The 15,049-nt window shown below is 35.6% G+C and overlaps 2 protein-coding genes across 2 annotated transcripts; one reads left to right on the top strand and one right to left on the bottom strand.

Annotated features, from left to right (window-relative positions):
- Positions 1–174: 174 nt before the first annotated feature.
- On the top strand, positions 175–3,224 carry LOC128030236 (ras-related and estrogen-regulated growth inhibitor-like protein). Its single transcript, XM_052617703.1, has 4 exons — positions 175–665; positions 775–828; positions 916–992; positions 1,839–3,224. The coding sequence occupies exons 1-4, from the start codon at positions 554–556 to the stop codon at positions 2,247–2,249; spliced, it is 654 nt and encodes a 217-aa protein (XP_052473663.1). The 5' UTR covers positions 175–553; the 3' UTR covers positions 2,250–3,224.
- Positions 3,225–3,458: 234 nt separating this feature from the next.
- Positions 3,459–12,458, bottom strand: LOC128031149 (perilipin-3-like). Its single transcript, XM_052619387.1, has 7 exons — positions 12,435–12,458; positions 12,152–12,350; positions 11,874–11,956; positions 10,877–11,114; positions 10,373–10,563; positions 6,429–6,695; positions 3,459–4,745 (listed from the first exon to the last, which is right to left on the bottom strand). Exons 1-7 carry the CDS (start codon positions 12,456–12,458, stop codon positions 4,293–4,295), a joined length of 1,455 nt encoding a protein of 484 aa, XP_052475347.1. The 3' UTR covers positions 3,459–4,292.
- Positions 12,459–15,049: the final 2,591 nt, after the last annotated feature.

The following is a 15,049-nucleotide window of genomic DNA, read 5'->3' as shown; positions in this document are numbered from 1 at the left end:
GTTAAATAACATCGTTTGGGATATATATATATATATATATATATATATATATATATATATATATATATATATATAGGAAATAAATGAATAGACGCAGTTAATAAGACTTGTCCACCATATACCAAAAAATAAAAACGCAAAAATTATACCTTCATATTACTTTTGAAAGGTCGGTTTAAATAAAAGTCAGTCTCTGGAATATAATTATGGCATAAATTTTAGTTGTATCCCAACTATTTTGTTATAAACCATTTTAAAATCTTTTTTATTGCTGTATCTCTTGCGCTATCTTTAGGGAGGTTTGAGTCGATTGTGGTGGAAAGACGAAAAAAAAACCTTGCTGTTGATGTAGCTTGTGGACGTCTTACTGGGCTGATCACGTGGCTACTTTAGATTTTAGCGGTTTGCTAATGCGAACAGGCGCACTGTTCTCTGATTGGTTTAAAGTCGACTCAGCTTCCATAAGCCCCACCCACTGTTTTTATATATATAGTTGAAGTAGCTTGTGAAGCTTACACTCCACACTCGTCATTCACGGTCTTCACTCGGTGAAATGGTTGTTCTGGACAAACCAAATCTTCAGTTCGGCAGCAAAACGATGGATGGAAATCAACACAAAGAGGCAAATGTTCTGCTGCTTGGAGCAGAAAATGTTGGGAAGTCAGGTGAGCACAAAACTGAACTTGACTTTAAATGCAGAAATTTATGTCATGCTTCTTTGGTCTACTTTGTTTAGCTTGCGAATAATAATGTATTATATTTTTTGGTTTGCAGCCCTCACTGTGCGATTTCTCACCAAAAGGTTCATCGGAGAATATGGGGACATTGGTAAGTTAAATTAGATATAGCCAACTATAATACCATTCATAAAAGCATACATGTTGTTCATTTTATTTTCGATATGCTCTCTTTCAGAATCAATATACAGTCATATTGACAAGACTGATGGGCGAGAGATAGCCTTAAATATTTGGGACTCCCTGTATCCACAGGTATGGCGTGTATTTTGTTAGAAATATTACTAGAATGCATAAAGAGGTCAAATTGTGTTATGTTAATTAATTTGATAGGTTCTGTTAATAATAATAATTAATTCCTTGACTCATTCTTGGTCGGTCAGTTTGTTTTATTCTGATAAGATAAAAAAAATAAAGTTAGTCCAAATGAATTTTTACTCGTTGGCTATTAGGAAAAATCGGTGTTAAAAAAAAAAAAAAAAATTATATATATATATATATAATTTTTTTTCTATATTTTACTTTAGTATTCTAAGTATTCACCATGAATGTTCACCATGGAGTCAAAAAAAAAATGGTTTGAGTGTCAATTTTATATTTTGTTGAAAAATGTAATTGTTTATTTATGTTTATTTATTAAGCTTTTTTTTTGTCCTAGATTGATAGGCTATTTATTATATTAAAATAGAGCTAGGGTAAATACAATAAATAAATAAAATAAAAAACTGTATATAATCTGAAATTCTACCTTCAGCACCAAAGAAAAGTTTAAACAATTGACTGAATTTATATTTCTAATGAGCCAGCATACTTTTTAATCTGAGGAAATATGCTTAAATACATTAAATTTGATTCACTGACTAATAAAATGCTACCTATGAATTAAAGAATGAAGGAAAAGCCTAATAATTAGTCAAATATAGTGACAATAATAATCATATTGAATTTTATACTTTATGCAGGTGTGAAGTTGACATTTTTGTCATTTTTAATTATGCTGGAAATATAGATTGCCAACAGAATTTATTGCATTTATTCAGGTTTTTAGATCATCCTTTCTTGTTGAAGTTGATGTGATCTGACTGAATTCTGACTCTCCAGAGCTGTGAAACAACTGAATCCATCAGTGACAAGCAGCTGCAGTGGGCAGACGGTGTGATCCTGGTCTACAGCATCTGCGATCGCTCCAGCTTTGAGGTGGTCCGGCAACAGGTGCAGCTCATCCGCCGGACTCGGAAGCTGTCCGCATCTACCCCAATCATCATCGTGGGGAACAAGCGAGACCTGCTGCATCAGAGAGCCGTGTCGAGCGAGGAGGGCAGACTGTTCGCCCTCTCGGCAGACTGCGGTTTCTTCGAGATCTCGGCGGCTGAAACTTACCACGGTGTGCTGCTGGTTTTTCACGAAATCCTGGACCTCATCAAGGAGTCCAAAGCACTTAAAAAGGGAATGGTTGGAATCAAGGGTATAGTCAGAAGCGTGTCCGCAGTGTTTGGAAAGAAACGAGAGTGAAGAACTGTTGAAGATGATGAGCGAGATGAAGATATGAGGCCCCTGGCAGCCTAGCATCTAAATAGCTGAGAAGAGGACCCCGGCTGATGGGTTTTTGGGGCCGAAGGAAGTCACTTTTGCCTTGTTGACCTTAATGGATGCTGGAAGGAAGAAGTATGAGAAGACAGTATGTTAAAAGTTCAGAGCCCAGTGTTATGGTGAAGAAAAGTATATGATGTTTGTTACAGCAAGGTGATAAAAGATGTGCTGGAAATAAGTGATCCTGGGCTTTGATGTAAGTTGGTCACTGGGTATGTGTATTGAAATAAACCAAGAGATGGCCCGGATCTGTTCTTGTCATTTCTCACAGAAAGATCTGTCAGCTCTGAACAAATGATTTAGACCAATTCAAGTGAGCTTCTGCTTCGGATTTCAGATGCCTGAAATATAGAGATGGACTTTATCTGCACTGCATTGTTCCCATTTGAGCCTCCACTGCCATTTAGATGTAAATTATTAAATGTTGCAATTGAGAGGAGACTGTGTAGTAAAATGTAGGTATTTGATGTATATATTGTAATTTCCATAACATCATTTCCTGGATAGTTTTTTTTGAGGTTGGTGGTAGTATAAATGCAACTTGAGTAAAGGCATGTTCACACTGAGGGTGATAACTGTAACCATAAACTTTAATTAATCATTCTAATGAATGATACAAACACTACTGCTGGACAGCCAATCAGAATCAACATGACTTGAGCTTTTAGTGTCCATTGGTGTGTATGCCAACATAGTTACAGTTAAAGTTCTCGTTAGAATTTTCTTTCTTGGTGTGAACTTAAGAGTGAGATATTAAGAGTGTCTGTACATGTTATTGACTAGTATATATTTTAATCTTTCACTTTTGTATATAACCACGCTGCCTTTTTGTTAGACCTTTTTTGGAATGTTTTCATTGCTTGTATCTCAACTATTGACTCAATAAAGTAAAAAAAAAACATGCCTTGATTTATTTTTAACTATATATATTTACTGTATTTTATTTATTGTATTAAACATTTGGACTGTATTTGAAGCTATTCAAAAACCTCTTACTGACCCCAAAATTGCGAACAGTAGTATTTTCTCTTAATCTAAAGATAACAAAAACAATATTATTACAATATAACCAAGGGACATTTACCTTTTTTACACAATCATTATATACTCAAATATCACTCCAAACAGCAATAACAATTTATAAAATGTTTTATTACATTTAAAGCCAATATAACATTTGTAATAGGAAAAAAGTACTACAGGATAAAGGCTGTTAGGATATTAGCTATAAATGTCACTTAACACCATTTAGTAACATTACATGCCTGTCTATGTAAAACACACTTCACTTTATGTTTCTCACTCCGTAATTACACATCCTTGATCTTAAAACCTAAAATACACCATGATTAATCAAAGTAACATTAACAGTATCTTATCCTCTCCTCTCGACTGAACATGCGTGACCTTGGACTGGAAGTCAAACCAATTTTAAACATTTCATTTCCAACTGATCAGAATCCTTGCATCATCTTGTTTGAGTCAGTGCACTGATGTAACTATCAGTCATTCATTGACAGTCTATAGATTAAAAACTGCTTCTAGTATATAAGAGCTAAGAAAGCTGAAAAATAGAAAAAGTTTTATTTGATCTAAACAAAATGTTGGGTTACATGCTACTAATGATAATATATATTGAAAAAAATGACATTTCTCATTTCTGCTCAATTGTTAAGTTGTTTCTTTGCCCTAACTTCTAGAAACTCCAAAGCTAAAAAGCACTACATATCCAATCAGCACTTCAGAGCACAAATCTGTACTGTTTTTATTTCAAGTAATGCATAGTTGAAACAATGCTTTATTTTAGCTTTTAAACCATCTACACGTCCTGAATGCTAGGCTAATTATGTTATTTAATAATTAGTCACCACATTAGTTTTTTTAGGCCTACTACAGCCTGTGAGATGCGATCTGCTTTTAAATGCTCTGATTATATTTAAATCTTATCTTTGAGAAAAATGGAGCCTAATGTTCTGTGGTTTCCTCCACAGGTATGACCTGATCCTCAGATGAAGGGCCAGAACTCAGAAACTCAAACGCCCGTTGGCTCTGTGTAACTATCTGCTTAATGGGAGCCAGCAGGACCTCGGTGGCTGAGGAACGGCGGCGGATCATATCGGTGGAGGGCACAGCCAGTGTGTCAAATTCAGGAGTGCCTGAAGGCTGGGAATCTAGCTTCAAACTGCCTTTACGGCCATTTGCTGGGACTGGGGTAGGAGTTGGGGAGAGAGCTGGGCTTGATGGAAGCCCGCTGGCAGACCCACGACGGGAGCCGGTGTGAAGGCTTCTGCGGCGACGCGGGCCACCGTCCATGGCCTTGAGGAAGAGACTGTTTGCAGAGTCAGGGCTGGAGGGACTCTCAGGCAGTTCATCTGGAATTGGACTGTTCGCTGCATCGAGATCAGAAACCTGTTTTACCTGAGAGGAAAGATAGGATCAGTCATTTCATTTACTTATATAGCACAAATAAACACAACAGGAGTTGACCACTGAGCATTACAGATTATAAAACTAAGATAAATGACAAAGAGAGAATTGTTTTTTTTTTAAGTCGTAATCCAAGAGTATTACTTTGATTAAGGTGTTAAGTTAATTTATTATATTTATTGAACAAAATAAATAAAAAAAATCACTGGTCATATCTGCTCTTGACTGAATAACTCCTTTAGCTTTAATAAGGACTATATATATATATATATATATATATATATATATATATATATATATGTAAACATTATAGTATTTCATACCTAAATACTGTTAGACATACCTGAAAAAAGTATGCTATTGCTTGCAATTTGTTCATTTGTTCGTAACTGAACATTTATTTTAATGTACATTTTAGTACATTTTTAGTTAAAGTTTATGTTTTGCTCTTTTTTTTCTTTTTTTCAGTAATTTACACATTTGAAACTTTTGTAATTGTATATTTTCCTTAAAATACTCAAAATATGTAACTTAAATTATCTTCATATAATTTACTGATAAAGTATGTTCTTTTTTGTTTTAATTTTGATAATCCATTACATATTAGAATGGTACAGTATATTGTCACTGAAATGAAAGCTATTATCTTCACCTCTCTCCACCTGTTAGACAAGAGTTGCACACATTTATGCGGTCTTTTAAAAATATATATTTTTATTAAAATGCATTTTGCTAATTTCGGAAAACAGAACTATTTACTGACAAAAAGTCCAAATATTGTCAATTTGGTTTGAGCTTCAAACCCATTTAAACAGACTGAAACCAAAAGTAAGTGTATTTAGACTATAACAGTTCTTATATGTGGTTGACGTTTAATTAAGTTGTACAGTGTCTTGAAAGCATTATGTACCTAATCTAAAATGACATGGTAACCTGGAGAGAAAACAAACCAGGCCATGTGATTAATGCAACACACTATGATGAAACAAAGATTTACTCATTTAGTTTTTATGGGAACACAAAGTGATATATTAGACCCTGGACCACAAACCAGTCTTACGTCTCTGGGGTATATTTGTAGCAATAGGCAAAAATACATTGTATGGGTCAAAATTATAGATTTTTCTTTTATGACAAAAATAATTTGGATATTAATTAAAGATCATGTTCCATGAAGACAGAAAATTTCCTACAGTAAATATATCAAAACTTAATTTTTGATTAGTAATCTGCATTGCTAAGAACTTCATTTGGACATCTTTAAAGGCAATTTTCTCAATATTTATATTTTTTTGCACCCTCAGATTCCAGCTTTTTAAATAGTTGTATCTCGGGCCAAATACTGTCCGATCCTAACAGACCATACATAAATTGGAAGCGTATTTATTTCAGACTTATGACCTTATTAAGGTTTTGTGGTCCAGGGTCACATATTTAGCTTTGTTCTATGAACATATATGTGTTTTTTTGCAACAACAAAAAAAAATGTTTAGACTGATAGAGACAATTGTTTTGCCTTTGTTTTGCTTCATAACATGATTCTAGAGTCTTCTTTGTCACTAGAACATATACTTGGAAGGTTTTTAATTTTTCCATTAGAACAGGTTGTGTACAGTATATGTGTATGTGTTAATGTGTGGGTGTGTGTGTGTGTGTGTGTGAGTGTGTTCTCACCAGGTCATAGAGTGGGGTGGTGTTGATGAGCAACTGTATGAGAATCTGTCCCAGTTCCAGTAGGTCGTTCATGATAGTGCGCACCTGGGTAGGCAGAGCCAGTATCTGCTGTACAGGGGGCAAAACCTCCAGTGCCTGTATACCTGACGTGAGCTGAGCCATGAGAAGAGAACGTAGCTCCGCCATGCGATGCACCTGACTCATGTAAAATGACAGAAGCAGCTGCAGCAGGGACTCCACCATCGCCATCAACTGCATTAGACCCACCTGACAAATGACAAACAATCCCTAATCAGGAAATCAAGAGACTATGATAGACTTGAAAATTAGCTCATTAGGCATTAAAAAGAGTATGTGAATGCCAAACTGAGCAATACACGGAACTTTAATTAAGTCACGTTTTTATTGCTGAACCTAATGGCCTGGAAATGGGGCCTAACAGTTTGATCAAGTGGCAGTAATGACTATCTATTCACATTCCCGTAAACTGCCTGCAGGAACGTGAAAGGGTTTTGGGGGATACACTCCTTCCTCTGTGCAAATAAATCAACTAATTGCTGAAAACTGCCATTGTCACTAAATACACAATTTTGAACCAGATGTGGCTATGAATTTGAAGAATATGAATACTTTTGAACTGGGGAACCGCATTGAAGTCTGGCTTATGATTAAGGCTGGGCCACACAGCTCCTCATGCGCATGCAGCCAACCTCTCACATGGAGCTTCATCTGCTGCCAGACAACGTGAGTGTGAGTACTCAGAGCAAATTAATGGGGCCAGTTCTGGCAGACACAGGGACAAACAGTCCGGCTTTGGCAGTAGGGCCCTCTTATTGTCAGTTCATTTAGGTGAAGAAGAAAGTGGGTCAGCCAAGTTTGAAGGACCCCTCTGTGTTCTCAATTCCCATTGGGCCTTCACCTCGCAACCGGTTCACTGCACAGCACGTGACCAACACGTGAAACTGTAGGACATTATGCTGCCAAGTCTCACTGTTGTATGTTGCTGACAGATCAGCATCACTCTTGGTAGAACACAATCTGTCACTCACATTTCTGCAATCCAGGACCTCTGGGGTGTCTTTAGAGTTTGTTAATTAAGACTCTTTTGAACAAGGTGCACTTGGGCTTTCATGCTCTCATCCCCAATTACTCTCCACCCTCCTGCTGCGAAAGCACCAAAGGACCCTGTTCAGACAATAGTCCACCTTGACCCTGTGATCCTCAGCACACAAACTTGACTACCCATATTAGACATATGGGTAGACAAGTCTGAGCCTTCATTACAGCCTGTTTGCTAGAAGGTCAGTTGAGGTAGAGTCTATCTGGACACGAGAACAACATTTTCCCATCAGTCGAACCAGGCAGAACTGAGGGGTACTCTATGCTTGATGGTATTGAGTAGAATCTTAGGAACGGTGGTAAAATGGAAAATAAGAATGGTGTGTAATGATTATTACTCTAGGGTTAATACCTGAAGATATATATGTTCCAGAGTTCTTCTAATGAAAACAAAATTATATATAAATATATATTATCACTGTATACAAATAAATATACACATTAATGTACCTCTCACTCTACTGATTTATGTGTGTATATATGTTTTGCTGTTTCTGTATTAGAAAATATGTGGATATGTCTGTCTTAGCCTTTGTATAATAACTGCTTTATCAGTGTAATTTAATTTTTGGATGCTGGTGGGGGTAGGGGGATGGGAAGATAAAATGTATATGAAAAATTATTTTCTTTGGATATTTTCATCTTCAATGTTTGTTTGTTTTTTGTCAAATAAATATGTAAAATATAAAATAAAAAAATAAAACACAATGTCAAATTTGTATTATAGATTTATAATATAATTTATTAATAATTTATTATAATTTTATTTTTGATAAAATCTTAATGATTTTTTTTAAGTCTCTTATGCTCACCAATGCATCACATTTGATTGAAATACAACAGAAACATTAATATTGTGAAATATTATTTGAAATAACTGTTTTCTATTATAATATACTATAAAATATAATATATATTCCTGTTAGTGCAAAGCTCAATTTTAAGTAGCCATTACTCCAGTGTTCAGTGTCATATGATCCTTCAGAAACTATTCTAATGTGATGAGTTGGGATTCAAGAAACATTATTATCAATTATTAGATTCAAGAAACCTATTATTATCAATGTTGAAAACAGCTGTGCTACTTAATATTTGTATTAGGATTCTTTGAATAATATATATATTATATATATATATATATATATATATATATATATATATATATATATATATATATATATATATACATATACATATATAAATAACAGCATTTAACTTTCTGAAACAATATAACAATAATTAAGTATTTATTTCTTTAAAATAGAAACTGTGACCTCAAACTTTTAACCAGTAGTATATATATACATGCTGTCATATGTAAATTCTGGCAAACAGAACAGTTGTCTAAAGGGAGAGTCTTGATTCTCCTGAAAGCTAGCAGAATGTTTGTTCTCCTCATCCTGAGTGTGTTATCTGTGTGTGCGCGGGTGGGTTAGTGGGTGTTTCAGTCGAATGCCTCAACCGCCAAACAGCACGTAGCACTAGATCCCACTGGGCTTCCAGCTTAATCTTGACCATCTTCTCTCTAAACAAGCACTTCCATCAAAAACACACTGCAGCCGGACTTCTTGATTTCAGCTTTGATTTCTGGGAAACAAAATATTGCTTTCCTTTTACACAAACAGAAACGTTTCACCAATTCTTTTTATTGCGTTTTTAAGTCGCTAAAGCTAGACTATCAGATGCCTCTATCTAGCTTGAACATTAAATTTAATATGAAGAAGTGTAGAAATGAGTGATTCAAATCAGAAGTGATGAATCTACTCAACTTCTAAATGACTAGAAACATAAATGTAAAATAACATTGTGTTATCAGTTAAGTGTATTATCAATCTGGCATGATGTGGATTAGTGTGAAAAGGGTCCTACTTATTATGTTTTAAGCTCAGGTTGTAATACAGCTTGAACTGTTCTCTCCCCTTCCCCGTGTCCTTTGCCTGAATGTGTCTCAGGGGTCTTAATTTGGAACAAGTTAATTACTGTTATTTTATTCTATGTGGGTGAGACTGCAGACTAGACAGGAAGCCCTGTGGGTGGCAGGGCAGGGTGAATGACTGCAGCATGGTACTGCAGCACGTAGACTGTCTATTTTAACTTCGAGCTCCAAGAAGAGAGGGGATATGCTATGGTTTGAGGATTTTCTGAGGAGGCACTCCCTGCCGATATCATCCTGTCAGTGTACATGGTTGAATCTCTCACCCAGACATGTCTGCATCTATATTTTATGATTGAATCTTAACATACCACTCTCCATTACGGACTCATGACTCACGTCCTCATTATCCTGGGTGCCCTTCAGTCTTATTTTAGTACATATTTTCTGTTTTCATTTTCATTTCATTCACTGTTTTCATTCTCATTTAATTATTTTGTTGTTCTTGTCAAGGTTTTTTTTATTATGTCTATATAGCTTTTATTAAATGTAATTTGTAGTTAGTTTAAGTATATGAAGTTAAACTACAGTTAGCATTTATTTTATTAAGTATTTTTAGTACTTTAGTAGTAGTTTTAAGCTAAACCTGGTCTCTTTTGAAGGGCCCAAGTACCCCTACATTTAGAAAGGTAAAATAAAAACATTTATTTTAAAATATGAAAATTATATAATTGGCATATAAAAATGATTCCCCATTTACCAGTGATCATGTTTCAGGACTTGATAACGTGGATTTTTGGAGCCACTGAGAAACTGGTTGATGCAGTTAGTTTGGAAAAAGAATATTTGTACCATCCTCAAATAGTCACTACGACTTTATGAACATTTGGCCAAGCATTTAGTTAAGATAAGGTCAAAGATTTAGCCATTTACTTTTCTAAACAGGGCCTACCGTTTCAGCAGCCGCCCCCAGCATCTGTAAAACGCTGTCTAGTCTTTCTCTCAGCTTCATCAGTCTGTGGTACAGTTGAAGGTACAGGCACAACAACAGGCTACGGATACGTGTCCACATTCGAGGCTCTTCTTCATCATCATCATTATCCTCTTCTTCATAGCTCAGCACTCTTCTCTCCCACTCAAGACCTGCAAGAGAGAACGTGCACAGTGGTTGTGATTTCAAAAAAACCTATTACTCATAATTCAACTGAAAGAGGTTCTACTCAGGCTAAAACTGAACTTTTTGAACGTGAACGTGTAAAAAAAAGCTAATTTTATAAAATATTACCCTGAGACGGTGCCAAACGACTAGCAAAACAGAAGAACATTTGCGCCCCCTTATGGTTAAGTCTTGTATACATATTTTTAATGCATTTCTTTAAGTGGTTGTTTCATGATCATTTCAGACAAAAAAAAAAAGCGTCTCCCTGTTCGGCCAGGGTCTGTTTGAATTTCTTACGCAGTGTGGGTGGCAGAGGTAGATAGTAGGCCACAGCCGCCTCTGACTGAGTGATGAGCTCATCCAGACCCGCGCTGATCACTCGCCCTGCTGCTGACTCTTGAGCTTCCGCCAGGAGGCGCGAGCTTAGCTGTATCAGTTTATCCCATCTGTCCACGGCTCTGTCCAGCTCATCATTCACTCGAGACTGCGCATCGTCCAGCCTCGAGAAGAAAGCGTCTTTAAGATCAGCAACCACCTGAGGGAACAGAATGCAATCTGATGAGTAACAGTAACCGTAAAAAGTAACAGTCAACCTTTTTTATTCTTCACATTACAGTGTCTCGGTAACCGAAACAGTCAAAGTCGCACGAAACTCAATTGTTTTCCGTTCAGTGACGCAAACACTGATGAAACAAATAGGCCTATCATTATTTGTACATATGATTAATTTATATATTATATATATGTCGTGTGTGTGTGTGTGTGTGTGTGTGTGTAAAACATAAGCATCAGCCTTAAAAATGACTCATGCACACAGACAAAACATTAGAATAACAAAGGCTACTGTAGCAGTTATACGTTAATTACAGATCATAACAATATGTTAAATATCCATAAATAAAAAAATGAAAGCAACACAGTCTTCTTGCCTTTTTAATTTGCTTAATGAATTTTTTTTTTTTAAAGTGAGTGCTTACACTATTAAGGTAAAATGGTAAACTCACTATATATGTACTGAATGTCATATTAAAAAATTATTTAATAAAAAAAACTATTTCCTTTTGTGTATGTGCAAAAAGGTAATAATATTGTATGGTTTTAGTTCAATTTAAATACTTAAAGTCTAATTACTTATTTAAATTATTAAAAATATATAATATAATAATGGTAATTTTAATCATTTAAAACTCAACTAATTTTGTTCAAATAAATGTGCTTTTGCCAGACAGCCAAGATGTGGCAGCTGCGATTAACAACTGTTGCTGTAGTTCCTTCCCCTCTCTCACACACTCACCTCATCTGTGGGCTGTTGGAGAATCGGGAAAAGCTTCTCTAGCTGCTCTAAACCCACCAGTGCAAAACTGTTTACTGCCTCAACTGCAAAGGCAGACACACAATGAAATCACAATGATCATTCTTAAAACATTGTGCATTTTGTTAAATGTTTTTTAGAAGTGTATCTCTTTCTTTTGTCCATTGATGTCCTGACAAGTATTTGATTTCCATTGGACATTTTAGGTTTTTCTAGGTTTATGTTATGTCAGTGTTAGAGATACCATATGAGGAACTCACTTTCTGGTTCTAGGTTCTGTAGCAGAGGTGCTGCTTGTTTCAGGGCTGCTGTGGATGCACTACGGACACCTAGCTCTGCTACACCTCCTACAAACCCGAGCAGAGGGTAACGACCTTTCACACCCATGTAGACAGAAGTGGCCTGCTGCAGCGCTGAGCTGATGAGTGGCAGTTTCGCCACACGCTTTAGCACATTCCCCTGCACAGGCAAGTCAGTGTCTTATTAAACATGGTAATGATACAATAGATGAACAGTGTGGAGTGACCCTGCAAGAAAACTCACCTCACTGTTTTTTGCTTTAGACATGTCTTCTTTGTGCTCTGGAAGCAGAACATAAAACATTCAAGTATGATTACATTTACATTTATGCATTTAGTAGACACTTTTATCCAGAGTGACTTATGATGTGGAGGATTTCAGTTATTTTAATTTCTTCTTCATACTTCTGACAGCGTCATTTAATTTCAACTATGTCAATTCTGTCCTGGATTCAATATTTGACCGACCCGTGCCAAGTCAGCTGATGTCACAAGACAATACCACTCTATGTTAGAAACCCTTGCTGTAGAAATTTCATTAAGCATTAAAACCACAAAGGCCAAAATGATCTACCATTCAAAGAGTAAAGTATAGAATATGGGGGTGGGGGGTAGACGTCTGTCTTGAAGCCTTAAAAAAAATACTGAGATCAAATACTGTGACTTTTAGACAAACTTTTATATATAAAAATAAAAAAAATGCACTTAAGACTAGTTTATTTTTAATTATTTTCTGAGGTATATTTGAGAAACATTCTTTCAGTGAACAATATTGTTGGAAAAAAAAGTGTTAGTGGTTTGAATCTGTCATTTAATCTCTGGTGCCCCTGAAATGTCATGTAAGGTATAACGGCCCCAGGCCTTCATCCAAAAGCAACGAAACCATCCTAAAACAGGCATTTTAAAATGGTTTTGAAGTCTCTCAAACATATCTTAAGATTAAATGGAATCTCCAGATCAAAGGCTTCTTCAGAATGTTATCTCTTGGAATAATGTCCATCTGTGTCAAATCTGATCAAAGCATTCTCACAGGCCCATTTATAATATCAAATCTGTTTCATTCAAATTCACTCTCACAGATCTCAGTGGAAGTCAGTACTGAGCTTACCTGAAAAAAAAAAACCTATATCTGAATAAACAATCATATTAAAGATATTCACAACAAAAACACATTTATGATCTGCTTTAATAAAATGGTGTTGTGAGAGAAATAAATAGAAAATGTATTTTAAGGTAACGAACAGACATGATACTAGACTTGTAAAGCTTGTGTGCATTTGAAACAGACCACTGATAAAGTCTCAAATTCTTCAGGTCATGCATGCCTTCATTATCTAAAATAATCAGATGCAAGGGTAACTGATCCTGGTTCAGGACTCTAAAGGATATGTTAAGCACCTGTCTATGTTTATGTTACAGTAAACCAGAATGATCAATCTCTCTCAGATACTCTTTGGTCGTCAGCTATAGTTACGAGGTAATACATTTAAAATGTTGCACAAATGTTGTAATAAAAATGATGTATTTTTAATTACATTTATTTATAAGGTTGTAAAATGTTTTACAGTTAGCCAGTTACTGAGAGTGGTTATGTCACTACAAATTGTGCGTTTGCCATGCTTTTGGTTATTATAAAGTAGACGGTATGCAGAATGTCAAAAACGGTCAAAACAACATCAATTCTTACCTTTAAGATGAATGAGCGAGTCCTTTGAAATGGTCAAATGTAGAAATAAAAATATCTTTATTATAAACCTACTGGATTTGCCCTTTATATTAGGTCTCAGTCCTTGTCTGCTGTGTCTGAAATGAGGGATTGGTTGAATGGTCTTGTCATTTTTCATGGTAGATGCATGTGATGCCCCTCATTTAGGGTGCGGCCAATCCACGAATGCCAAGACATTTTCATGGCCTTGTTTGCGAGCTTGTTGGTTTACATAAAAGAGACAAAGACAGTCGTAGGACTGTGTGATTGTGTTTGTTTCTCACATATGCCATTTCTCACAAAAAAATAGTCTAGGACATGCATGGGGTATCATCGTTTATACCATCTTTATTCTTTCAAATTTGTAGAAGGACAATTTATGTCAGTGCAGATCTTTATTGTGATCAACAGACAAGTAGAGTTGTATGATTGTACACAATTGTACGAACAACAAATCTCAAAGAATGTAACCTAAATGTCAGTTAAACTTGTGATGTATGAATACATCAGCAGTATACAGAGAGTCCAGTCAGATAAGTCTAGACTGTTATGATTCTAATGTCACAGTTCAAAAGTTTAATGGGTGTTCAGCCCCCTTTATATCAGCGTTCCTGTTCTGATTCAGAAATTGAATGAGGAAGCACGGTCTAGCTTGAAGCTTGAGGTTTCTTCCAAGAAAATCAGTCTTTCATTGGAGATGAAGTATGGTCATCTCACGTTGCCAAGTCATAACTGAAACCCTTCACAAAGACCCTCTTTGGAGAGTCATGTAGTCTAATATCAATTTGCCACATTTCTCAACTTAAAAAAAAATGACTCAGTAAACTGGGCTTTTTAATAAGAGTAATCAATCATTTGAGCCTGGGGAATTTTTCTGATTTGCCATGAAGCTTCTGCACTTCTGTACTTTTTAATTTCCTAGTCAAACATGTTTGATGATAACATTTAAGTATCAGAATGTTTTACTATCAATAATTTCATCAGTGATATAAGAGGGAGACAAAAGAACCCCTCCTGGTTAATTTGGTAACTGGTGTAAAATATTTCATTTTAATTGACGTCACTGCTCATACCACAGATATTTGCTTTGGTTTAGCTGCAATACCATTCCTTTACATTAAGAAAACCTTAATACTAGCACTTAATATTTATTT

The sequence above is a fragment of the Carassius gibelio genome, chromosome A16 (genome assembly GCF_023724105.1).
Source record: "Carassius gibelio isolate Cgi1373 ecotype wild population from Czech Republic chromosome A16, carGib1.2-hapl.c, whole genome shotgun sequence".
Classification (NCBI taxonomy): domain Eukaryota; kingdom Metazoa; phylum Chordata; class Actinopteri; order Cypriniformes; family Cyprinidae; genus Carassius; species Carassius gibelio.
This window is presented reverse-complemented; position numbering and strand designations above follow the sequence as displayed.

Bases quoted from the DNA above. Each gene is read 5' to 3' on its own strand.
- LOC128030236 (XM_052617703.1), top strand. From the start codon at position 554: ATGGTTGTTCTGGACAAACCAAATCTTCAGTTCGGCAGCAAAACGATG. The intron at 666-774 runs GTGAGCACAAAA...TTTGGTTTGCAG, and splicing joins AGAAAATGTTGGGAAGTCAG to CCCTCACTGTGCGATTTCTC. The intron at 993-1,838 runs GTATGGCGTGTA...CTGACTCTCCAG, and splicing joins GGGACTCCCTGTATCCACAG to AGCTGTGAAACAACTGAATC.
- LOC128031149 (XM_052619387.1), bottom strand. From the start codon at position 12,458: ATGTCTAAAGCAAAAAACAGTGAG. The intron at 11,957-12,151 runs GTGAGTTCCTCA...CTGCCTTTGCAG, and splicing joins ACAGAACCTAGAACCAGAAA to TTGAGGCAGTAAACAGTTTT. The intron at 11,115-11,873 runs GTGAGTGTGTGA...CTGTTCCCTCAG, and splicing joins TCCAACAGCCCACAGATGAG to GTGGTTGCTGATCTTAAAGA.